Consider the following 25268-nt stretch of genomic DNA (forward strand, 5'->3'; position numbering starts at 1 on the left):
GATCTGTCTAATGTTGACAGTGGAGTGTTGAAGTCTCCCATTATTATTGTATGGGAGTCTAAGTCTCTTTGTAAGTCTCTAAGGACTTGCTTTATGAATCTGGGTGCTCCTGTATTGGATGCATATATATTTAGGATAGTTAGCTCTTCCTGTTGAATTGATTCCTTACCATTATGTAATGGCCTTCTTTGTCTCTTTTGATCTTTGATGGTTTAAAGTCTGTTTTATCAGAGACTAGGATTGCAACCTCTGCTTTTTTTTGTTCTCCATTTGCTTGGCAGATCTTCCTCCATCCCCTTATTTTGAGCCTATGTATGTCTCTGCATGTGAGATGGGTCTCCTGAATACAGCAGACTGATGGGTCTTGACTTTTTATCCAGTTTGCCAGTCTGTGTCTTTTAATTGGAGCATTTAGTCCATTTACATTTAAGGTTAATATTGTTATGTGTGAACTTGATCCTGCCATTATGATAATAACTGGTTATTTTGTTCGTTATTTGATGCAGTTTCTTCCTAGCCTCGATGGTCTTTACATTTTGGCATGTTTTGCAATGGCTGGTACCGGTTGTTCCTTTCCATGTTTAGGGCTTCCTTCAGGGTCTCTTGTAAGGCAGGCCTTGTGGTGACAAAATCTCTAAGCATTTGCTTATCTGTAAAGGATTTTATTTCTCCTTCACTGATGAAATTAGTTTGGCTGGATATGAAATGGGGTTTAAAATTCTTTTTTTAAGAACGTTGAATATTGGCCCCTACTCTCTTCTGGCTTGTAGAGTTTCTGCCAAGAGATCTGCTGTTAGTCTGACAGGCTTCCTTTGTGGGTAACCCGACCTTTCTCTCTGGCTGCCCTTAAGATTTTTTCTTCATTTCAACTTTGGTGAATCTGGCAATTATGTGTCTTGGAGTGCTCTTGGAGGAGTATCTTTGTGGCGTTCTCTGTATTTCCTGAATTTGAATGTTGGCCTGCCCTACTAGGTTAGGGAAGTTCTCTGGATGATATCCTGAAGAGTGTTTTCCAACTTGGTTCCATTTTCCCCCTCACTTTCAGGCACCCCAATCAGACAGATTTGGTCTTTTTACATAATCCCATACTTCTTACAGGATTTGTTCATTTCTTTTTCTTTTTTTTCTTTGGTTTCTCTTCTCACTTCATTTCATTCATTTGATCCTCAATCGCTGATACTCTTTCTTCCAGTTGATCGAGTTGGTTACTGAAGCTTGTGCATTTGTCACGTATTCTCGTGTCATGGTTTTCATCTCTGTCATTTCGTTTATGACCTTCTCTGCATTAATTAGTCTAGCTGTCAATTTTCCACTCTTTTTCAAGATTTTTAGTTTCTTTGCGCTGGGTATGTAATTTCTCCTTTAGCTCTGAGAAGTTTGATGGACTGAAGCCTTCTTCTCTCATCTCGTCAAAGTCATTCTCTGACCAGCTTTGATCCGTTGCTGGCGATGAGCTGTGCTCCTTTGCAGGGGGAGATGCGCTCTTGTTTTTTGAATTTCCAGCTTTTCTGCCCTGCTTTTTCCCCATCTTTGTGGTTTGATCTGTCTCTGGTCCTTGATGATGGTGACGTACTGATGGGGTTTTGGTATAGGTGTCCTTCCTGTTTGATAGTTTTCCTTCTGACAGTCAGGACCCTCAGCTGTAGGTCTGTTGGAGATTGCTTGAGGTCCACTCCAGACCCTGTTTGCCTGGGTATCAGCAGCAGAGGTTGCGGAAGATAGAATATTGCTGAACAGCGAGTGTACCTGTCTGATTCTTACTTTGGAAGCTTCCTCTCAGGGGTGTACTCCACCCTGTGAGGTGTGGGGTGTCAGACTGCCCCTAGTGGGGGATGTCTCCCAGTTAGGCTACTCAGGGGTCAGGGACCCACTTGAGCAGGCAGTCTGTCCCTTCTCAGATCTCAACCTCCATGTTGGGAGATCCACTGCTCTCTTCAAAGCTGTCAGACAGAGTCATTTGCGTCTGCAGAGGTTCTGCTGCTTTTTAGTTGTTGTTTATCTGTGCCCTGTCCCCAGAGGTGGAGTCTACAGAGACAGGCAGGTTTCCTTGGGCTGCTGTGAGCTCCATCCAGTTCGAGCTTCCCAGTGGCTTTGTTTACCTACTTAAGCCTCAGCGATGGCGGGCGCCCCTCCCCCAGCCTCACTGCTGCCTTGCAGTTAGATCACAGACTGCTGTGTTAGCAATGAGGGAGGCTCCGTGGGCGTGGGACCCTCCCAGCCAGGTGTGGGATATATTCTCCTGGTGTGCCCGTTTGCTTAAAGCACAGTATTGGGGTGGGAGTTACCCCATTTTCCAGGTGTTGTGTGTCTCAGTTCCCCTGGCTAGCAAAAGGGATTCCCTTCCCCCTTGCACTTCCCAGATGAGGTGATGCCTCGCCCTGCTTCAGCTCTCGCTGGTCGGGCTGCAGCAGCTGACCAGCACCGATTGTCCGGCACTCCCTAGTGAGATAACCCCAGTACCTCAGTTGAAAATGCAGAAATCACCGGTCTTCTGTGTCGCTCGCGCTGGGAGTTGGAGACTGGAGCTGTTTCTATTTGGCCATCTTGCTCCGCCCCCCCGATTGGTATTTCTAAGTAAACCAATAGAAATCAGGCGTAAGCTTGAGTTCTTTATTCATTTTCCTTTTAACTAATTCTGTTTTTAAAATGACAGTTGCATACCTTAAATATTTTTAAATATCATGTTCTGCTTTCATAGCCACATTTGTATAAATAAATTCTGTAAAAATAAATTTACACACTGTAAAAATAAATTCTATTTTGAAAAAGAAAAAAAGAGGAAGAAATGAGGGTGGGAGCCCAGGAAGACCCCACCAAGCAGCGGGAACAGCATGTGCAAAGGCCCTGAGGTCGGGAGTGGCATGGGTGAGGAGCTGAAATGAGATAAGTAAGCAAGAAGGGGTGGGAGCGGGGCTGAGAGGTAGGTGAGAAATCGTGGGCCACAGAGGGATGCTGGTCTTTAATTGAAGAACTATGGTGGGCTGCAGCAGGTGTGCGGTTTGAGAGAGACTCAGGTAAGCCCATGTGTTGTGTGTCCCTCTGCCTGCAGACTAGGCGTCCTTGTATCCCCCATGCCCAGGCTGGTACATGCCACAGAGCACACACCCAACACGTACTTGCTGGAAAGAAAATCTGCCGTGCCAATCACCTTTGTCCAGACACGGTCAGCCCCCTCCAAAGCTCCCCTCTCCTCTGGGAAGGGAGTCACATGCCTTAGCCTGGCAGGTCTGCCCACTGGGATGTGGCCATGCCTGCTCCTTCTTGTAGGTCCGTGTGCCATCTCCCTACATCTTCCAACCTTCCTGGATGGTCTCCTTGCTCCTCATCCTCTCCCACTCCCACCACTTCCCTCCAGCGTGTTACTTGGTCTTTCAGGGAAGGTCAACCACTACTCCTTCTCAGAAGCCTTCCCAGGTCACATATTTGTAGGCTGACCGACCTTGTGAATAAATGAGTGAATGAATTAGTGGATTTTGATTTTGACATAACCAGCACTTCCTAGATGCCTATCAAAGCCTGGCACGACATGAGTGCTTTCCCCATCTCACTGGCCCAAAAGCCTTCCAGTTGGTGTGACCATCCCATTTTACTGATGAGAAAACTGAGGCTCAGGAAGATCACATCACTTGCACAAGGTCCCACAGCGAGACAGCCACGGAGATAGGAGCAAATACAAATCCCCTGAGCACTTGTGGCTTTTATTTGTCCCATTAGTTCATCCATCCATCCATTCAACACATATTCACTGAGTGTCCTCTCTGTGTGGGGACAGAGAGGGGCTTTTAGGGGCTTGTGAATAAAATATAGAAAGATCCTTGCCCTTGCAGAGGTCTCGGGTTACTCGGGAGAGGCAGGCAATTAACAATAGGTGTGATCAAGAAACAAGGACATACAAGCCTGGCCAATATGGGGAAACTCCGTCTTTACTAAAAATACAAAAATTAGCCGGGCATGGTGGCATGCACCTGTAATCCCAGCTACTTGGGAGGCTGAGGCAGGAGAATCACTTGAACCTGGGAGGCTGAGGTTGTAGTGAGCCGAGATGGCAGCACTGCACTCCAGAACAAGACTCTGTTAAAAAGGAAAAGAGAGGAGAGCACAGGAGAGGAGAGGAGAGGAAAGGAGAGGAGAGGAGAGGAGAGGAAAGGAGAGGAGAGCAGAGGAAAGGAGAGGAGAGCAGAGGAAAGGAGAGGAGAAGACATTAAGTGGAGTGGGTAAGGGTGACTAGAGGTGCCAGTGGCCCTGGCAGGGGTCACAGCCAGCCTTCCCGGGAGGCTGAGACAGTGGGTTTTATGGTTCTCCTCTCCAAAATCTCTGCTGCGCAGTCCTCTGGAGCCTTTAGCCTGGGAAATGCCCATGCAAATGAAGGGACCAGCCCCTCCACACCGGTGGGCCTTTCATGTCAGGTGGGACGAGAGACTGAGAAAAAAATAAAACACAGAGACAAAGTATAGAAAAAGAAAACCGGGCCCAGGGGACTGGCACTCAGCATACGAAGGACCCACACCAGTACCGGTCTCTGAGTTCCCTCAGTATTTATTGATTACCATTTTCACTATCTCAGCAAGAGGAATGTGGTGGGAGAGGATGGTGATAGTGGAGAGAAGGTCAGCAAGAAAACATGTGAGCAAAGGAGTCTGTGTCACAGATAAATTCAAGGGAAGGTACTATGCCTGGATGTGCGTGTAGGCCAGATTTATGCTTCTCTCCACCCAAACATCTCAGTGGAGTAAAGAATAATAAAGCAGCATTGCTGCCACCATGTCTCGCCTCCCACCACAGAGCAGTTTTTCTCCTATCTCAGAGTTGAACAAATGTACACGGATTTTATACCGAGACATTCAGTTCCCAAGGGCAGGCAGGAGAAAGAGGCCTTCCTCTTATCTCAACTGCAGGAGGCTTTCCTCTTTTACTAATCCTCCTCAGCACAGACCCTTCATGGGTGTGTCGGTCTGGGGGACGGTCAGTTCTTTCCCATCCCACGAGGCCATATCTCAGGCTATCACATGGGGAGAAACCTTGGACAATACCCAGCTTTCCAGGGCAGAGGTCTCCGCAGATTTCCTCAGTGCATTGTGCCCCTGATTTATCAAGACTGGAGAAGGGTGATGACTTTTACCAAGCATACTGCCTGTAAACATTTTGTTAACAAGGCACATCCTGCACAGCCCTAGATCCCTTAAACCTTGATTCCATACAACACATGTTCTTGTGAGCTCAAGGTTGGGGCGAAGTTACAGATTAACAGCATCTCAGAGCAAAGCAATTGTTCAGGGTACAGGTCAAAATGGAGTTTCTTATGTCTTCCCTTTCTACATAGACACAAACAGTCTGATCTCTCTTTCTTTTCCCTACAGCAAAGGTGGACTTGATGCATAAAAGAGGGATTCACCCTAACCAAGAATGAGGGTGCCCAGTGTCAGAGGACCAGGATAGACAGGCGGCCTTGGTGTGGTCCAGCTTGACCTACACGACATAGAAAGCCTCTGTGCAGCCTCCGAGCAGGGGCTTTTTTGCCTCTTCCAGCATAGGCTGGGTGCCAGGAGTCTGGTTTGCTGTCTGCCTCCACTCTGCCTGCAGCATTGCCTGCCTGGACTGAGGTCATTCATGTGGGCGCATGACAGAAGTGACAGACTGGTGTGTTGGCAAGGATGATCACAGATGGGAAGGCCTAGTTCCTGGCCCTGCTTTTCCCAGACACTGACTGTGGCTGGAGCAAATACCTTCTTCTTGGGCTTCCACTGCCCATTCGTGCAATGATGAGGTTGCCCTGGATGCCCCCAGAAGACTCTTCTATTTCGGGCAATACTTTGATGTTCATATTGGAAATGATAGAACTGGCTCCAACGTTTTATGTATAGTGATTCTGCCATGCATTTGTTTAGTCAATAAATACTTACTGGGAATCTACTATGTGCCAGGCTGTGTTCCAGGGAGGGAGAAGCCAGGATCGACAGGAGAGACAGGGACCTTGTTCAAGCAGAGCTGAGGTCACATGGCCTGCTTCGTCCCCATTTCCTAGTGTCCCCTTCAGAACCAGCCAGGAGCACGTTCCCTGCCCCACTGAGTCACCACGTCGGTGCTCAAGTGTTCCCACAAGGGTGCAAAGCCAAGGTAACCTTTCTCATTGGGAAACCAGCTCTCCATTAGTGCTCAGTTTCTCAAATTTTATTTACTCCCAAACCACGTTCATGATTAGGACTGAATTCCCATCTCTTTTGTACATTATTTGCTCAAGACTTATCCTTAAATCAATTCATGTTAGGAAAAGAAAATTTGTTTAAACAGAAAAATTAATATTGCAGTCATACATAGAAACTAGCACAACTTGCCACAAGTAGAAAGTAAAAATGCACACAACAAAACGAATTCGGTGATTAAATTCTACCAAGACTGTCACAGATCGCAGGCTCCCAGCCTACGGTTTGCTCCGCCTTGTTAGAAAGGAAAGTCAGCAAGTCTAAGATGGTGGTAAAGATGGGCTGGCATCAAGCCAAGACTCACTCCAGGGGGAACTCAGAATGATCAAAAGAGAACTGGAAGAGGGAGGACTTTGCCACTGAGTGATTCCACACCGTGAGCGGAAACCACCTGAGATTGTTTACCTTGTGAACAGAGCAGTTATCTCCCTGATCCCTGGAGACCTTGGCCAAGGTTGGAATGTTTTCCTGATTATGTCCTTGACTGATTGGCTTTTCTTTCTTCTTTTTAAATTTTGGAATAATTTTAGCTTCACAGAAAAGATATGAAGAGAGTCCACTGAATTTCCACGCACCTTCAACAGCTTTACCTACTGCTAACATCTTCCATGACTGTGAGACGTCGGTCACAACTGAGGAGCGAATGTTGGTAGCTTGCTCTTCACCAAACTACAGAATTTATTTGAATTTCATCATCTTTTTAAATGAATACTTTTTTTTTCTGTTCCAGCATCCAATCCAGGATACACGTCACATATGGATCTATCTCCCTTCCCCATCTCCACCCTGAGCTTGGTTCAGATTCCTAAAAGTCAGGGGATCACACTGGGCAGGCTAGGAAGTGAAAAAAGTTGCAGCAGAAAGGGTGGCAGGGACCTGCACTTCCTGAGACAGATCCAAGGTGGGGACTGTGGATCTCAGCTGGGGAGGCTTCTCGACAATCCGAAGGGTACCCTCTAGCTAAGATGGCACTCCAAGAGTAGCCTTGAAGCACCAAATCTGCTCCACTGTCAGGAGAAATATTGAGTGAAATATTTAAACAAGTACTGAAATAGAAAAGTATAAATATGTAGCCAGATTTTTAAAATAGTATGAATGTCTCCAACAAACCAAAAATGGAGCAGAAGCATAAGAATGTGTGAGGCAGGCAAGAGATCCTGTAGCCAGGGTCCTAAGAGGATCTCAGAAAGGCCTGGACATAGCAGGAGACGCTCCATGAAGGAGTATGGACTTGGGACAAGGCTCCATCTGGATGGACCCATGGAGATCTACTCCTGGCTGGTTGCTACTCCAGCAGGCTTGGTTTTATGAATTTGGGGAGAAATGGGTCTTTATTTTCAAGGAGGCTCTGAAGCCCCAGAAACTGAGGACCTCAGAGCTAGAGGAAACCCTGAAGAGCTTCTCTCTGGGGCAAGGACAGAGGGTGGAGTGAGGGGTGGGAAGAGGAAGCATCCAGCCCTCTCCACTCTGAAGTCTTCTCATCTTTCCCTGGAAAATCTGATTAGGTAGTTCTGCATGGGACCTGGGAATCTGCATTTTAATGAGACCCCAATTAAGCTTGGTAAGTTCCATACTTCTTCAGATTGCCTCTCTGTGTTTTATCAACTATGAGTCTTTACAAAAGTCCGTGGGTGTGGGTGAGCCAATAGTGCCTGGCCCTCAGGGTTCCCAACATCCCTCCCACTTGCTTCTTCCCATGTAATCTGCTACTCTCTCTGTATTACTTACCGATCATAGTCCCAACCCTGGAGGATGCCACACAAAGTCCAGACTGTCTAATCAGAGAGACTGACATATGGGAAGGTAAACTGCTCTGGTTTGCTCCAGGTGTTTGTAAAGGGAGGGGCAGACTTCCTGTGGCATTTAGAGAAGACTTTGTGCAGTGGGTGATTTTGAGCTGGAGCTGGCAGGATGGAAAGGAGTGTGTCAGGCAAAGAGAGTGAGATGGATAGTTCAAGCCAACTGAGATATGTGTGTAATCATAGAGAGCACAGGATGAAACAGCAGAGTGGCATTCATTTCAATTTATTGTATTTTGATTTTCATTGAGGTATAGTTCACATAAAGTACACAAATATCACAAATATTTCTGCCCACTATTTCTTCAAAATTTTCTGTTCTCCACTGTCCCTCACTTTTTTTTGCCTAGAACTCCAGTTACACATATGTTAGTCCACTGATGTTGTCCCACAAGTCACTGGGACTCGTTTTTTATTATCATTATTTTCCAGCTTGCTGTCTTCAGTTTGAATAGTTCCTATTGATATATTTTCAAGATCACAGATCTTTTCTTCCTTAGTACTAAATTTGCTGCTAAACCCAGCCAGTGAATTTTTCATTTCAGATGTTAAGTTTTTCATCTCTAGAAGTTTGATTTTTCTCACATTACAGTAAAATTTTTATTATTTAAGCATATTTTAAGCAGCTGTTTTAAAGTCCTTGTCTGCAAATTCCTTAATCTCTATTATGGCTGAGCCTGTTTCTATTGCTTAATTTTTCTTCTGGTCATGGGTCACATTTTCCTAGTCCTAGAATGTCTAGCAATTTTTGATTGGATGCTGGACATCATAACATTACAATTTTGTTGTCTTCCTTTACAGTGTTTGAAATTTAACAGGCAATAAGTTACTTACAGATCTGCTTGAGCTTGTCAAGGCATGTTTTAAAGCTTTGTTAGGGTAGGTCTAGCGCAGCTTTAATTCAAAGTTAGTTTAGCTTTTATGCCAAGATGTGATACTTCTGGGTCTCTACTGAATGCTCCAGGTCTCTCCACTTTGGGTGGTCATAACCTTAATATATCCTCATGCTTTGTGAACTCTGAAAATTATTTTGTTTATACCTTCACAGTAGGTTTATTTTTTCTTCTGTGTGCGTGCGTGTGTTTGCTTGTGTGTGTGTGTGTGTGTGTGTGTGTCTGTGTTGAGCAGCCATGTGGAATTTCACTTTATGTATGCAGAGCTTAGTACTTAGCTTTGGACTTAAAGAGACCCCTATGCACATTTCTAAAGCTCTCCTCTAGTCCTTCACTGCACAAATTGTAGCTTCCTCAGTTTTCTCAAATTCTAATGTCTGTCTCCTAAGCTCAGCAAGCTTCTCATGCCCTCCTTGGGTTTTCTTCCACATGTCCAGAAAGCGTCCTTAGGCAGAAAATTGGGACAATTGTGGAACTTATCTCATTTTTTACCTTCCCTGCCTATTCTCCAATGTCTGAATTGTTTTATATATTTTTTGAGTATCTCTATAGTGTCATAAATTTCGTTCAGTTTTCTGTTTACAACTGTTTGCAACCAATATCAGTTACTTTGTTTTGGCCAAAAGTGTAAGTCAACTCAAACTTTATATATATACCTGTGTAACTTTACCTTAAGTAGCTACAGGACTTTTCATCACCCTGAGTTCTCCTGTCTTCAGTTTGCTGTCTAATCCAGTCAGGATTACTCTTGCTTATTACCTTGCTTATTACCCTTGCTTATTACCAGTCAAGATTATTCTTGCTTATTACCTTGCTTATTACCCTTGCTTATTACCAGTCAGGATTACTCTTCAGAGGTAAACAGATTATTTCATTTTATTTCAATTCATTTATTCTTTTAGCAACCACTTACTGGACCATGAGTATTGGCCAAAGAGTGGGTGTACAAGTAGACAAAATCAAGGTAGACAAGATCCCTGATTCATGAATTGTTCAGTCATACAAATAAATGTGAAACTATGACAGTGATAAGTGTTTCACTGAGAAGTTAATGGTACTATAAAAATAGTTGCTAGGAGAAATTTTTCTTATTTGAGTGATCAAAGAGAGTTTCTTTGAGGAAATGATATGAACTAGGTCCTAAATAATGAATAAAAGTTAATTAGGGGAAAAGTCAGATGAAGAGAGTTGGAAGGATATTCCAGAAGTAGGAAACAACAAATATCACATGTGAGCATAAAAATTAATGGGGAGAAAGGGCTGACGTGGATGTCAAGGGCAAGGGGCTTCATGATCTGCGATGAAGTTAGAGGGGCCAGCAGAGCCCAGGCTGTGCAAGTTAAGACTTCAGTGTTCACTTTGGGAAACAGGAAGCTATTGAGACATTTCAAATAGTAAGTGACACAGTCAGGTTTGAGTTTTAAAAGACTATTCTGCCTGTCACGTGCAGAGTGAATTGGAGGAGTAGGACAGGGTATGCAGAGAGAGCTGTTAGGAAGCTTTGTGGTAGCCCAGGCAAGACACAATGGCAGCACAAATAGCCTGCTAGAGTGAAGGCAGTGAAAAGTGGATGGAGTTGCACAACATTTAGGAGGTAAAGTTGACAAAACTGGGGATAAATTGACATGAAGAAGAAGGAAGTGCAAGGATGCCTCCTAGGCTCAACTAACTAGGTGAATGGTGGACCCAGTGACAGAAATGTTGAAAAGGGGTTTCGGTTGTGGCTGTTGCTGGGAAATGTTTCTTGGGGAAGAGTCTGAGTTCACTGTAGTTCATATTGCATGGAAGGTTTATTTGCAACATCAGGAGGAGATATCAAGTAGGCAGTTAGACATATAGAGATCAAAGGAAAGGATTGAGCTGGAGAATAAAAATAATATATCATTTGCATGTCTAGCTGGAGAATAAAAATAATGTATCATTTGCATGTCTTAGTAATGAAGTCGTGGGTGTCGTGGCATGAGATCAGCTGGAGGGAGAGGAGAGATTAAAGTGAGGAGAGAGCTACAATCAAGTAAGTGAGTGCCAGGGCTCGCCAACCGTGCAAGGACAGGGCAGGAGAAGAGGAACCTGCAAAGGTGGGTAAGGAGGAGGTGCAGAGAGATTGGGAATGTGTTGTCACTGAGCCAGAGGGAAGGACTGGATCAGAGCAAGGTCTTCAGTGTCAAATGCAGCTGGGAAGTCAGGGAAGATGAGAACCTAGACATACTAGTTGGCTTTTAGTAGCATCTGGGTCGCACTTTTGTGAATACAGAAGCCAGGCTGGAATGGACCAGTGAGTGAATAGGAGGTAAGGCCACAGAGGCCATGAATACACAGCTCTTGAAAATTTGGGCCACAAGGGGCGGAGTATGGAAATAGGGCAGCAGTTAGAAGCAAATGAGAGGGTGAAAGGAGTGTTTTTGTTGTTGTGTTGTTGTTGCTTTCTTTGTCTTAACGAGCAAGACTTGAACAGTTTCCAAGCTAACAGCAAGGATCAGGTTGACAGGGAGATTTTAAGTACAGAAAAGAGAGGTGGAAGGGTCCTGAGATGGAGAGAAGAGATACTTTCCAAGGCCCAGGAAGGGAGACTGGACATCAAAGGAGGGCAGATCCTCTGCTTTGTTGGTAGAGTGCAGGTGTAGGGGAGAGAGAGGGGTAACAGGGAAAGTAGGGATAGGCAGAGAAGATGCCCTTTGAGGGAAGGTGAGACAATTCCTTTTCATAGGATCTCTCTTTTATGTGAGATAGGAGGCAAGGCTGTCTGCTGAGTGTGTGTGTGTGTGTGTGTGTGTGTGTGTGTGCACGCACGCGCATGCGCGCGCGCACATGTGGGCACACATGCATATGTAGCAGGTTGGGCATCTACTCCACCCTGGAATAAAAAAGGTTAAGGACATGGAAAAGGTGAAGGTTTCCCCTGAAAATGGGAGAGTGAGCTGATGAGTTGCCTGTTGCCAGGTGGATAAAGGCTGGTGGTTGGGAACCCGCAGTGGACAAGGCTGCCTTGCAGAACCTCTCTTTCAGCAGCATTTGGCAGGGAAGGAACAAACAGGTAGGTTCTACTACACATGGAGCCTTGCCACTGGGCTGGGACATGAAGACAAAGGCCTGGGGGTGAAGCACATTAGATTAAAATGAAGCCCTTGACACCCAAGCTGGATAAAGAGGCAAATGAAGATAGGGGATGGGGTGAAATTTAGGAATGCAAACAGCTGGGTCCTCAAAGGTGAAGCTGGGGTGGTAAGTCAGGGCCCAATAAATAAGGCTCTTGAATGCCAGGGCCTTGAGCATTTTTCCTGAGCTCAATGGGGAGCCACTGAGGAATTCAAGGTGAGGTGAATGATACACCAGATCAGCATCTGGAAAGGTCACCCTGTCTGCAGGGTGGAGTGCTTGGAGATGGGAGTGGGTGAGAGACAATGGAAGGTGGAATGCAGGCTGTGGTATCTGGGAGGGAGAGGCCCAGAAGAGGCAAGCCCTGGGGACAGCAGAGTGTCCCTGTCACCCCAAAGAGCAGAGTCCACTGGTCAAATGCTCACATAAACCCAGGCCACAGCCAAAAGAGGGGCAAGGGCCTTGGCAGGGCTGGGAGAGAGAAGGGATGGCCACAGGAGGACAGGAGTTCAGGGTGGGGAGAAGCAAAGTGGGGAGTGTGGTGGATTTTAAGAGCTGACTGAATGAGCTTTGGCCACGGTTTTCCCCCAACAGAGCAATGACCTGGGGGCCCTCAGACATAGATCCCAGACTCAGAAGAGAGGGAGGGGCCTTTTGAGATCACCTCTTCCTGAAGTCTTGTGAAAAGCAGAGATTTACCTGAAGTCACATGGAGGCCAGTACCATTGATGAGTCAGGACACTTACTAGCCAACTCGCCGACTTCGGGCGGGTCTCCCCTACTCAACCCAAGCCCAGAAGAAACAAGACTTGAGGCATGGAGGTCATGTCTAATAGGCCATCTCTGCGGATGGGGATGGGGAATTCTTTGGGGGGCACAACCCAGTGCCAGGGGAGGCCCCCTGAGAGCCACCTGCCCCATCCCCAGCCTCCACAGAAAGGGGCACAGACCCCTGATGCTTGTGGCATCCTGGCACCTGGCAGCACCCTCTTCCCCTCCATGTGGCGGGTGTCCTCTTCCTTCAACCTGGTCCTCTTTCCCATGGTCATGAATAGCCAGGGGCACTCCTTTCCTTCACCCTGGTTCCAAGGGAGGAACACTAAATCGTAAGAGCCACAAAAGAGATGCAGCTTTGGTCTCCTGCCCACCATGGGCTGAATGCCGTGCTGGGCATTCTGCAGACGTTATCTCGCCCTTCCTCAGAGCTGCCCTCCTTACAGATTGGGGTCGACGCAATTCAGAAGGTGAAGCCATGCAAAGACAATGCTGTTCTCTAAACAGAAAGTGCTGCTCTGAGGTTAGGAGGGGAACCATGATCTTGCTTAGGCTCTGACTTCTGAGTGGCTGTCAAGATCAAGTGCTGCCACTTCATCATTGAGGCTAGAGGGCCTGCAGACCCCAAGTTAACACAGTAGACCCCAGCTTATCACAGGGAAGCCTGCAGATGCCACACTCTTACACGGCTTCCTGAAGAGCCCCAGTATGTCACAGAGCTCGTCAAATACGAGAAACTCGGGGTTTCAGTCCCATATTCCAGGAGGCCTCCTTCGTTTCACCACTCTGGTCTCTTTTTTTTTTTTTTGAGAAGGAGTTTCACTCTTGTTGCCCAGACTGGAGTGCAGTGGCCTGATCTCGACTCACTGCAACCTCCGCTCCTGGGTTCAGGTGATTCTCCTGCCTCAGCCTCCTGAGTAGCTGAGACTACAGGTGCCCACCACCATGCCTGGCTAACTTTTGCATTTTTAGTAGAGATGGGGTTTTGCCATGTTGACCAGGCTGGTCTTGAACTCCTGACCTCAGGTGATCTGCCCACCTCGAAAGTGCTGGGATTATAGGCGTGAGACACCGCGCCCGGCCACCACCCCAGTTCTGAGGCTGGTATAAATGCTTCTCCATCTCAGGGCAGTGCACCAAGTGTCTACTGAGCCCCTACACTGGTCACTTTTAGGTGCTGGCAGGGGAAGCGGGAAGGAGGACAGGAAGCAGGTGTGTAGAGCAATGAGGAACACAGACAGGTGCCAGGATAGTCTTGAGAATTCTCTGCTGCTGAGGTTCTCTGCAGCCATCCCCCAGTGGGTTCCAGGGCCCAGAACCAAGTTTGCACATCCCTGCATGCGGCCCCCTTTCTCTGCAGCCCGTCTCTCCCACTCCCCAGCCCTTCCTGCCAGCTTCTCTGGTGCTGAGATCTGTGTCACAGAACCTTTTCTGTTTCTCAAAGCTGCCTGGCTCTGGGTTCCCTCTGGGCCCTTGCACAGGTGGTCCTCCTCCTAGCCTGAATCTCTCTCTTCTCTGCTTTTCCCCTTTACCTTGCTAACATTTTTCAAGTCTCGATCAGCTGCCACTTCCTCTGGAAGCCTTTCTCATTATGGAATAGGTGCACCCAATGCCTGTACTTACTTATCCCACACACACTTCTTGTGCCTAGTGGTGTTTGCTAATTGCCCGTCTTCTCAGTGGGCTCCTTAAGGACCAGGGCCTGTCTCTCTGTCCCTCACTGTAGCCCCAACACCTGGTGCAGCACCTGCATAATAAATGTACATGTTCAACCCAGTGGACCAAATGCATGAATTACACATTCAAGAACCTAGAGATTATCTAAAGGCATGAGTGTGGTCAGTGGTAATCCACTTGGTAATAGAAGTCGAGTAAATTTCAGAAGTGGCAGAAGAGAGAAGGGTGACAGTGATGAAGTCACAACAGGAAAGGTGGGCCAGAGAGGGCCTCTCAAGCCAGAAATAGCTAAGCAGAGTCTTCCAGAGTGAGAAACAAGGGCTTTTCCATGAGCAAAGGAAGGTGGCATCCAGGAGGGGCATTTATAGGAGAGTATGCTGTGCCTGAGCAAGGTGTGGGTGAGTGAGAGGAGGAGGGAGGGAGGTGGACCCTGGGCTGTTTGCTATTGGTGTTGACTTCAGAGACTGCAGATAAACACACTGGCTGGCAGTGGGGCCGAACAGAGGGGAAGCAGTCAACTCGTAACGCCATGTGTCACAGGGTTCCCAGCGAGCTCTTTAAGAGCCAGGACCCTGGCTATCTGTCCCCCATTGTAGCCCCAACACTTCCATCTCCCAGCGGATCATCTCTGTGCAGAGTCAGATTGGTGAAGTTTCTCAAGAAAAACGTTTTGAGGAAACATGACCAGAGGAAGGAGATGAGTCCAGAAGCCTTCAGGATTGTACAGTGGGAGGAGATAAGGAGGGTTAGGACAAGGGAAGAGCAAAGAGATGGAGAGAAGCTGGGGCTTGCGATGTCTCGGGGAGGAAGAACAGTGTGGGGAAGGAGGGTGGCCGAAGAGTGCAGAGTGACCATCAGTCTCCTGACTTGGAAGACGGCAGCGTGGGTAAAATGGCCTTCTTGGAGAAAGGGAGAGATGGGGCACTCAGGATGGGGGCAGCTCCGGAGGTCAGTTCAGAACATGTTGGCAAAGAGTCCAGTAGGTGGATGGATGGATGTGAGCATAACTTAGAAAGAAAACTCCACTTTAGTCAAACAGGCAAACACAAAACTACAAAAGAGAAATTGTCCAATCACATCAGTGGAAATGGAGAGAAATGAACAGTTTTGCAAAAGAATTACTCATTCAGTAAAAGGGTTCTTTATAAAGTTCCATCTAAGTTAAATTATATCTGGTATAATAAAATGTGATTCGTTTACGTATTTCATTTCCACAGAGAAATTGTTCGGAATGTGGCTGTCACATTATGCTTGGTCTGACATAGATGAGTGACTGTGTGTGGCAGTATTTTTGTCACTTTCGGCAAAGGTTCTCTTGTCTTTTCCTTCTCCATTTCTGGCAAAATAATTGTTCACTTGTTGACTGAATTCTTGCTCCAGTGGGTAAAGTCTTTCCTTCACAATAGGGAGTAACACTTCATGCTGGTGCTCCTAGGAGAAGAGTGGGTGGCAGCCATTCACACCATAGTATAAATGACTAAAGAACAAAGTTTGATGAAGGGCAAGAGGGGTTATGAAGGCACTGTGCTTGTGAAAAGGATGATGGGGGGAAGGACATCCATGTCATGGGGGAGAAATTGTAAAATTGGTGAGGAGAGTAAAGGCTTCAGACAGATGTGACCTATAGGAGCACACACCTGCTTTGCTTTCCCTTGGCTGAGCACAAACCTCACCTAGTCTTGCATTGGATTCATACACCTTCCTTCTCTAAAATGACCATTTGCTGTTGTATCTCAGGGTCAACCCAGAGGGTTGGAGCTCCTTTGTAAAGGTGTGTTAAAGTGAATGAGATCTTTCTGATGAAACTGAACAGGTGAGGGTGCTGTCGGCAGGGCTGCGGAGACCTGTGAGCATTACTTCATAGATTTGCCCAAATCAAATGCTCTCTGACTTCAACAAAACAACAGTAAAAGTAATGTATTGAGCACTCACCATGTGCCGGGTCCTGTGTTGCACAATTTATGTGTCTTATCACACTCAGTCCTCTGAACAACTCTGTAAGGTAACTGTCTCTGTTTTACAAAGGTGAAACAGAAGTCCAGAGAGGTTACTTGTCCACCGTTGAATGTCAGGGTTGGATGCAAGCCCAGCCCTGTTGGGGTTTGAAATTGCTATCAGGTCATTTAGTCTGAAGTCTCCGTGGTGCCAAATTCTTGTCAGCTGAGGCTTGAAGGGGAAGCAGACAGATGTGGCTAGAGCTGCAGTTCATCAGCAACTGACCACCAGTGCTCAGGGCACCTGGAGGACCACAGCAAAAAGGACAGCCTTTTGCTCCAGGTTTCCACTTTTCGAGAGATATGAACACATTAGTAAATGTCTGTTTCTGGCAACAGGCAGCCAGGGTGAGAAAATAATCAGATCTACACAAAATGTATAAAGAATGTGTGGAGGGACCTCCAAAGGGTGAGAAACCACTTCTGGCTGCTAAGAGGGGGACTTTGCAATCTGGTCTCACACTCTCAGTTCTTAAAAAATAAGTCCATGAAGCAGAAAAAAAGCATGGGATTTGGAATTTGAGACCTGACTTTGAAGCCCACACAGAACATAGACAAGTCAACTGTGTGGTTTGGGGTAAGTTACGCAGACTCTCTGTGGCCTGTTTACTCATTTGCAAGTAAAACAGTAATGATAATACCTACATCATGGAACTATTGCGAGGCTCAAAGGAGATAACGTGAGAGAGCTCTGCTAGCCGGCCTATTTGTCTTCATTCTGCTGCTGATGGCGTGGGGTGTTGAACTGTCTCTGATTCAGGGCCTGGCCTGGACCCTCAGTTTACCCTCTCAATGGTTCTTACTTCTCTTGCAGACATATTTGGTTCCAAAATGGCATCTTCCCTTTATGGAGTACTCTTTGCTGTTGGCCTCTGTGCTCCAGTCTACTGTGTGTCCCTGGTCAATGCCCCCAGCGGATACCCCCACCCATCCTCCACAGAGAGTACCCCTGCCTCACTGGTGTATTCCCTCAACACCAACTTTGCCTTCCGCCTGTACCGCAGGCTGGTTCTGGAGACCCCGAGTCAGAATGTCTTCTTCTCCCCCGTGAGTGTCTCCACTTCCCTGGCCATGCTCTCCCTTGGGGCCCACTCAGTCACCAAGACCCAGATTCTCGAGGCCTGGGCTTCAACCTCACACACACACCAGAGTCTGCCATCCACCAAGGCTTCCAGCACTTGGTTCATTCACTGACTGTTCCAAGCAAAGACCTGGCCTTGAAGATGGGAAGTGCCCTCTTCATCAAGAAGGAGCTGCAGCTACAGGCAAATTTCTTGGGCAATGTCAAGAGGCTGTATGAAGCAGAAGTCTTTCCTACAGATTTCTCCAACCCCTCCATTGCCCAGGCGAAGATCAACAGCCACGTGAAAAAGAAGTCCCAAGGGAAGGTTGTAGACATAATCCAAGGCCTTGACCTTCTGACAGCCATGGTGCTGGTGAACCACATTTTCTTTAAAGGCAAGGATTTGGGAAGTTGATTTTTATTTATTTATTTTATGATGATGCTGATGATTTTTGCTTAGTGAAATACACAAGGCAGACAAAGCCTAGACTGCAGGGTGGAGAAATGGGAGGGCCTGAGCTCTGATTAGCTTTGCAGTTAGCTGACTGCAGGATCTGGGACAGCTCATGTTTATCAGTTACAGTGGGGGACTCATTTAGTTCTCTTTGGGTAGACAGATAAAGTGTCTCCAGGTGTGTTTGCATTTGACTCTGTGGGAAACCCATAGGAAAAATCTGGAAACTACTTGAGAGAAAGGATCTCTTGCCACCAGCAGCTGTCCCACTGCCCCTTGAAAGTTTTAAAGAAGGAACATGGAACTCTCTGACAACCCAGTTTAAGAAGCAAATCCAAGAGTGTGAACACTTTCATAGGTGTAGAAATGTAGACAAGTTGATGTGACTGTCATTCATGTCTCATATATATATGAAGTCTACTTCATCTATAACTGCATATATATATATTATATATATATATATATATGTTAGAGATTTACAGTTTTCACTGTGTTGTAGGGAATGCACATCAGCTTTGAAATCAAACAACTTGGATTTGGATTTCACCTCTGCCCCATACTTGCTCTATGATCCTCAGCATGTGCCTCTAAAAGATTTACCATGTGTTGAGTGCCTGACCTGTGCCAGTCTCTGTGCTGACTGGATAGTTTGATCATAAAGCCAACTTTCTAGGGTTGTGCTTGAGATAGAAGTGCCTGGCGTCTCCAGGCAGAGTTTTCACGGATGTCACCGTATCATCCCTCCCTTCCTCCGTCCCTCTCCTCCCCTTCCTTCCTCCCTCCCTTCATCCACCTGCTCCCTGTTACTCATTTATCCATGCACTAGTTTATCTGTCCATCCATCCAGGCATGCACCTAGCCAACCAGCCAGATATCTATCCATTGACGTACTCATCTACCCATCTACCCATTCACAAAGCTATCCATCCACTTGTCCATCCGTCAGTTCATCCATCCATCCACCTAGCTAGCCAACCACCTGTCCATTAATCTATCCATCTATCTACCCACCCTATATCCACCCATTCACCAAACTATCCACCCATTTATCCATATGTCATTCATCCATGAATCCATGCATGCATCCATCTATCCACCCAGACAGCCAAACATGTATCCATTAACCTGTTCATCCCTCTACCCTCCATCTACCCATCCAGCAAACTATCCACCCATTTATCCATCCATCAGTTCATCCATCCATCCATCCATCTATCCATCCATGCATCCATTCATCCACCCAGCTAGCCATCTAGCTAGCCAACTACCTATCCATTAATCTGTTCATCTATCTATCCATCCATCAGTTCATCCATCCATCCATCCATCCATTCATCCATCTATCCACCCAGCCATCCAACCATCTATCCATTAGCTTTTCATCTATCCATCCACCCTCCATCTGCCAAGCTATCCACCCATTTATCCATCCATCCTACAAAGAGGAAAGAGAAGGAAAGAAAACTGGTATGCTTTGAGCCCTTACTAAGTTACCTTCACTCTATGTTGCTCTATTTAACTTAATTCTATTTTTAATTGAAATACAACTCACATATCATAAAATTCACCATTTTATTGATTTTCAGTATATTCACAAGTTTGGACAACTACTCCGCTGTGTAATTCCAGAGCATTTTTTTTTTGTTACCTCAAAAAGAAACCTCATACCCATTAGCAGTAATTCCCTATTTCATTTTGCTGTCTTTGCCTCACTAATTGCACTTTGACATAAAGATCTCATTTCTCTCTTTGTGCTAGCCAAGTGGGAGAAGCCCTTTTACCCTGCATATACAAGAAAGAACTTCCCATTTCTGGTGGGCAAGCAGGTCACTGTGCATGTCCCCATGATGCACCAGAAGGAGCAGTTTGCTTTTGGGATGGATACAGAGCTGAACTGCTTTGTGCTTCAGATGGACTACAAGGGAGATGCCATGGCCTTCTTTGTCCTCCCTAGCAAGGGCAAGATGAGGCAACTGGAACAGGCCTTGTCAGCCAGAACACTGAGAAAGTGGAGCCACTCACTCCAGAAAAGGTGGGTATCTGTGCCAGTCACCTGGGCCCTGAGGCAGGGGACACACACATTCAAAGATGGGGGAGAGATTGTGCTAACCACTGTTGGATAATCACTTCTGAACAATGAGTACCAACTGTATGCAGGACAGAGAGCCTGGGGCTGTCTATACATGTTTACACTTAAAGTTCACTATCACCTGATGAGGAGTCTTAATACCACTCATTTCACAGGTGAGGAAATGGAGGCTCCAAGGTGGTAAGTGAATTGTCCAAGGTCATGTAGCCGTTACATGCTAGCAGAGCTGGCTCTAGAAGCCAATCTGATATTGAAATCTTTGGAATGATCCCATAAAAGCAAGCAAACAAAAGCATTGGTGGTCACATATAAGAAAGAGGATAACAATATTACCAAATCCAAAGGTTGGTGAAAAGATAAAGTAAGCTACTATTTACAAAGTGCTTAGGAGAATTCCTAGAAGATAGTAAGTGTTCAGTAAATGTTAGCTAATAATGTTATTATTCGTCCTATACTTATTATGGTGAGTATAAAAATATGGAGAATATCAAAAAGATTAATCATGAGATAAAAAAGGAATGTCAAAGTTTTGTGTTCTGTCTCTTAGCAATATATTGTTGGCATCATAGAATGATTTCAGCAGCATTCCCTGGTGCTCATAGTCTGGGAAGAGAGAAGGAAGGCTGCAGTGTAACTGGAATTCAAGAAAGAGATTGGGCAATGCCCCAGGGGAGGGCAGGAAAGGTGCTGAGGAGCTTCTGAACAGAGAGAGATCACTTTCAGCTGGGACTGAGGAACAGCTTCAAGGAGATGGTGGGGTTTAGATGCACATACGGGTAGCATATGAGCACACAGAGGCTTGGGAAGGGCAGCTTTGGTAGACAACGCACTGGCAAGAACTCAAAGTCAAGGATGAAGAGATGCTGCAGGGTGTGTCAGCGACTTCTTCTCTTCTCAGGCTGCATCTGGGGCTGCGGATAAGAAGAGGAGGTGGCACAGAAGCTCAGGGAGGAAGGCATGGAGCACAGAGCAGCAGATGGAGCACAGAGAAAACAGGGAAAGGGGATAGTGGCAGGGAAGAGAGAGCTGTCCCTGGCATGAGGGGTCACAAGACACCTGTCAGATGAGGACTGAAATGTGTCCACCCAATATTCTTGTGCTTTCATTGCTGTGAGTCACTAAGTACATAACCTTGAGCAAAGCACTAAAACTAAGCTTTACCATCTTTAAAATGGGGACAGTGTTGTTGAATGTGCCTGGGACAATGTCTGGCATACAATATATGCTCAGGCCAGACTCACGCCGTAATCCTAGCACTTTGGGAGGCTGAGGCAGGTGAATTGCCTGAGCTCAGAAGTTCAAGACCAGCCTGGGCAACACGATGAAACCCTGTCTCTACTAAAATACAAAAAAAATTAGCCAGACATGGCCACGTGTAACTGTAATCCCAGCTACTTGGGAGGCCGAGGCAGGAGAAAAGCTTGAACCCGGGAGGCGGAGGTTGTAGTGAACTAAGACCATGCTGTTGCACTCCAGCCTGAGTGACACAGTGAGACTCCATCTAAAAAAAAATGTTCAATACATGTGGGCTGTTTTCTCTTGGTTCAGAGGGAAAAAAATACTGTGCTAAATTATCAGGTGGTGCTGTTCAATATAGTAGCCACTAAGCCACCTGCAGTTATTTACACTTAAATTATCTGAAATTCAGTAAAATTAAAATTTTAGTTTCTCATTTGCACAAGCCACTGTTCAAGTTGCTCAATAGCCACACATGGCTAGTGGCTACCGTACTGGAGAGCGCAGGTCTAGGATCTTCCCAGCATCACAGGCAGTTCTGCTGGACTTTGCTGCTCTAGGGCATTAGCAGGGCCTGCATCAGGAAGTGCTGGTGAGGAGGTACTCTGGACAGTGAGTGGGTGGTTGATGAGCTTCCATTGCTGCTTGACGTCTCCTGTTGGTTTCTGCCATAGACTCCCTTGCCGACCACCTTCTCACCTCTGCACCCACTTTACTGGGGGCCCGTCTGTCTCCTTGCATGTTTTTAGTGCTGGACCTGCTCAGCTGGGAGACTTACTTCAAGAGCAACCTGGGGTTCTTGGCTAGGATGTGTTGACCTTTTTAGCAGCAATTAGCAATGGCTGGAGGAAGAACGGAGTCTCCCAAAATGGCATCTAGGAGCAGAGATGCAGACACCATGGGCTTGTGACCTCATTGTTTCCTTTTCCCTACTGCACAGGTGGATAGAGGTGTTCATCCCCAAATTTTCCATTTCTGCCTCCTACAATCTGGAAACCATCCTCCCAAAGATGGGCATCCAAAATGCCTTTGACGAAAACGCTGATTTTTCTGGAATTACAAAGAGAGACTCCCTGCAGCTTTCTAAAGTGAGTTGAATGAGAATATTTGCAAAAAAGTCCAAGCAGGAAGCACCTGCAGAATTAATCAAGTGCTCTTATGTCATTGATAAGGAAACAGAGGCCTGAAAGGTGAAATGAGGTTCTTCTGTGGCCAGAAGAACCGAATCTTGCGACCTATGGCCACCATCCCTCCGGCACACAGCATGTGTTATCCCTCTTCACACAAATGTTCCAAAGGCATCCTCAGCAGGCAGCTGCTCCCCCACACCTGCTGCAGGCGAGCAGTGCTCCCCTGGGATCTGACCTCACCTTTTTCCTCCCTGGAGTTTAGGCCCTCACACAGGCATCACAATATGGCTGCCCATAGGCCATTTGCACCCACAGATGTGTTGTCTGGCCTTCAGTGTGTAAGGGGAGAGAGAGAGAGAGAGAGAGAGAGGAGAAGAGAGAGAGAGACAGAGACAGAGACAGAGGAGAGAGAGAGGAGACAGACAGAGAGAGACAGAGAGAGAGGGGAGAGAGAGAGACAGAGAGAGAGAGAGAGAAACAGAAGAGAAAGAGAGACGAGAGAGAGAGAGACAGAGAGAGAGGAGAGAGAGACAGAGACAGAGAGAGAGAGAGGAGAGAGAGAGAGAGGAGTTTTAAAACGTAGTATATTGGATCTAAAAGTCTAGATTTCTGATCCTCTTGAAACAAATCACTGACCCTAATTCCCACATGGCAACAGTGAGTCTATGTGTCCACATGGCAGCCATCACCGGAGTTGAGTTGTGAGTGACCCTTTTAGTCAGACAGGACCCTCCAGGTATTGTGGGCACCCCATGCTCTTACAAGAAGTCTCCTTCAGTTAATTGGGGTTACCTGCCTAACCCCTGCACACATATGGGTTACTGATCCCTGACCTAAACTTTTATTTTGATAATGGATTATAATAGTCAGAAGTGATCTTGGGGCTACTGAAGGGGACCTTTGTCACTGGTCTACAGAAAATGCTGAGAGGCTCCACTGGAATATGATGAGCATAATGGACCTTTTCTCGAGGAAAATGCATCTGAGCCCATGAAAAACAATGCCTGTAGTCACAGGAGCTCAAGTCTCCCTGAAGCTTAGAAACCCAGGAACTCCAGGTTAAGAATCTCTTCCCTAGCAGACAAAGAAGGGATCTAACCTTAGTCATGTCAAACCCATGTCTGCCATGCGAGAACTGCAGCAGTTACTACTGCTGGCAAGTCCACAAGCATTTGCCTTGTATGATCTCCCTTAATTTACACAATAACCTTACGGGACACATGCAATTATTATTACCTTTTATAGATCGGGAAACTGAAGCATGTGGCATCTAAATAATTTGCAACCATAAGTGACAGAGCTGAGACTCACTCCTATCTTCCTGCTCTGTGTTTGTCACCATCTCACTCGCGGTGTAAGGACCAATGGGCCATAGTCAACACCCACTGCAATGTACTGAGCAAACCCAATGCCAGGCATTTGAACCTTGAATCCTTTCAAGGTAGACCTCACCATTCCAGGGCAAAACACTCAGTTTAGTTTACTTAGTTAAGTAAAAGTGTCTCTACTGGGGCCACTGATGTTTGTTTTTCCTTTGGCAGGCAACCCACAAGGCTGTGCTGGATGTCAGTGAAGAGGGCACTGAGGCCGCAGCAGCTACCGCCACCAAGTTCATAGTCCGATCGAAGGATGGTCCCTCTTACCTCACTGTCTCCTTCAATAGGACCTTCTTGATAATGATTACAAATAAAGCCACAGACAGTATTCTCTTTCTAGGGAAAGTGGAAAATCCCACTAAATCCTAGGTGGGAAATGGCCTGTTGACTGATGACACTTTGCTAATGCAAAAGAAATAACAAACCACATCCCTCTTTCTGTTCTGAGGGTGCACATGACCCCAGTGGAGCTGCATTCACTGGCAGGGACGCCACTTCCAAGGCTCAATCACCAAACCATCAACAGGGACCCCAGTCACAAGCCAACGCTCATTAACCCCAGTCAGTGCTCTTTTCCACAAAGTCTCCCAGGTCACCAGCTTCATGGGATGTTGCTGGGTTACCATATCTCCATTCCTTGGGGCTCCTGGGAATGGAAATATGCCAGTGCAGGTCAGGCACTTCTATTGCAGAATTACAATAACACATTCAATAAAACTAAAATATGAATTCAGCTGTCAACAGGGTCCTAATCTGAAAATGATTTACTGGCGAACTCGCAGTGGCTGGGCTGCCGTCCCACGACATCTCAGAGGCTGCATGATTTTTTTCCTTCATTTATTCAGCAAAAACTTACTGCGCACTTAATATATGCTAGGAGTCAATCAGGCAAGATTCCTGGCATGTTAGGCCTAAATGGGGGAGACACCCCCTACAGCAACAACGAAACCAAGCCTATAAACGTGGTCATAACAGCTTATAAGTACCATGAAGGCATTGAATAGGATGACTGAGAGTGAGGGGAGGACAAGAGAGGGGTGTGAGCATAAAGGCTGTGAGTCAGGAATGAGCGGCATGTTGGAGGGACAGAGCAAGGACCTTGTAGCATCATGTGGGTCAGATGGAAGAAATGAAGATACAGAGGCCCAAGGAGGTCAGCTGGTGGAGGCCGTTGTTGGCCAAGGAGAGAGCCTGCGTTTGTGGGGAGCACCAGGACATGGGGTGACGAGGGCTAATGCGTGGGCTGTGAAGGTCTCCCTGGGTGCTGTGGAACAGTTTTCCATCTCCTCGAGGCTGGCTGTCTCCCTGACTCTGATGATGTCCTGTATGCACATGCAGCCTTCTGGGTGCTCAGCCCCTTCCCTGCGGGTCTGTAACAGCAATGGTCCTGCTCCCATACTCTGAGTCCTGAGAGCAGCACGATGAGCAATGGGCCACGGTGGCACCACAGCAAAGGCAGCTCATGTCCTTTGAGTCAGACTCACCAT

At 46.6% G+C, this 25268-nt stretch overlaps 1 protein-coding gene across 1 annotated transcript; it reads left to right on the plus strand.

The window, feature by feature from the left end:
• Window positions 1-10895: 10895 nt before the first annotated feature.
• SERPINA9 (serpin family A member 9) lies at window positions 10896-24522 on the plus strand. The gene is given in 6 exon segments (XM_033191470.1): window positions 10896-10970; window positions 17248-17547; window positions 17550-17891; window positions 19709-19982; window positions 22216-22363; window positions 23947-24522. Coding segments are annotated over 5 exon segments (1251 nt in total). The 5' UTR covers window positions 10896-10970; window positions 17248-17264; the 3' UTR covers window positions 24151-24522.
• Window positions 24523-25268: the final 746 nt, after the last annotated feature.

This window comes from Trachypithecus francoisi, unplaced genomic scaffold (genome assembly GCF_009764315.1).
Source record: "Trachypithecus francoisi isolate TF-2019V2 unplaced genomic scaffold, Tfra_2.0 Lachesis_group3, whole genome shotgun sequence".
NCBI classification, from domain to species: Eukaryota; Metazoa; Chordata; class Mammalia; order Primates; family Cercopithecidae; genus Trachypithecus; species Trachypithecus francoisi.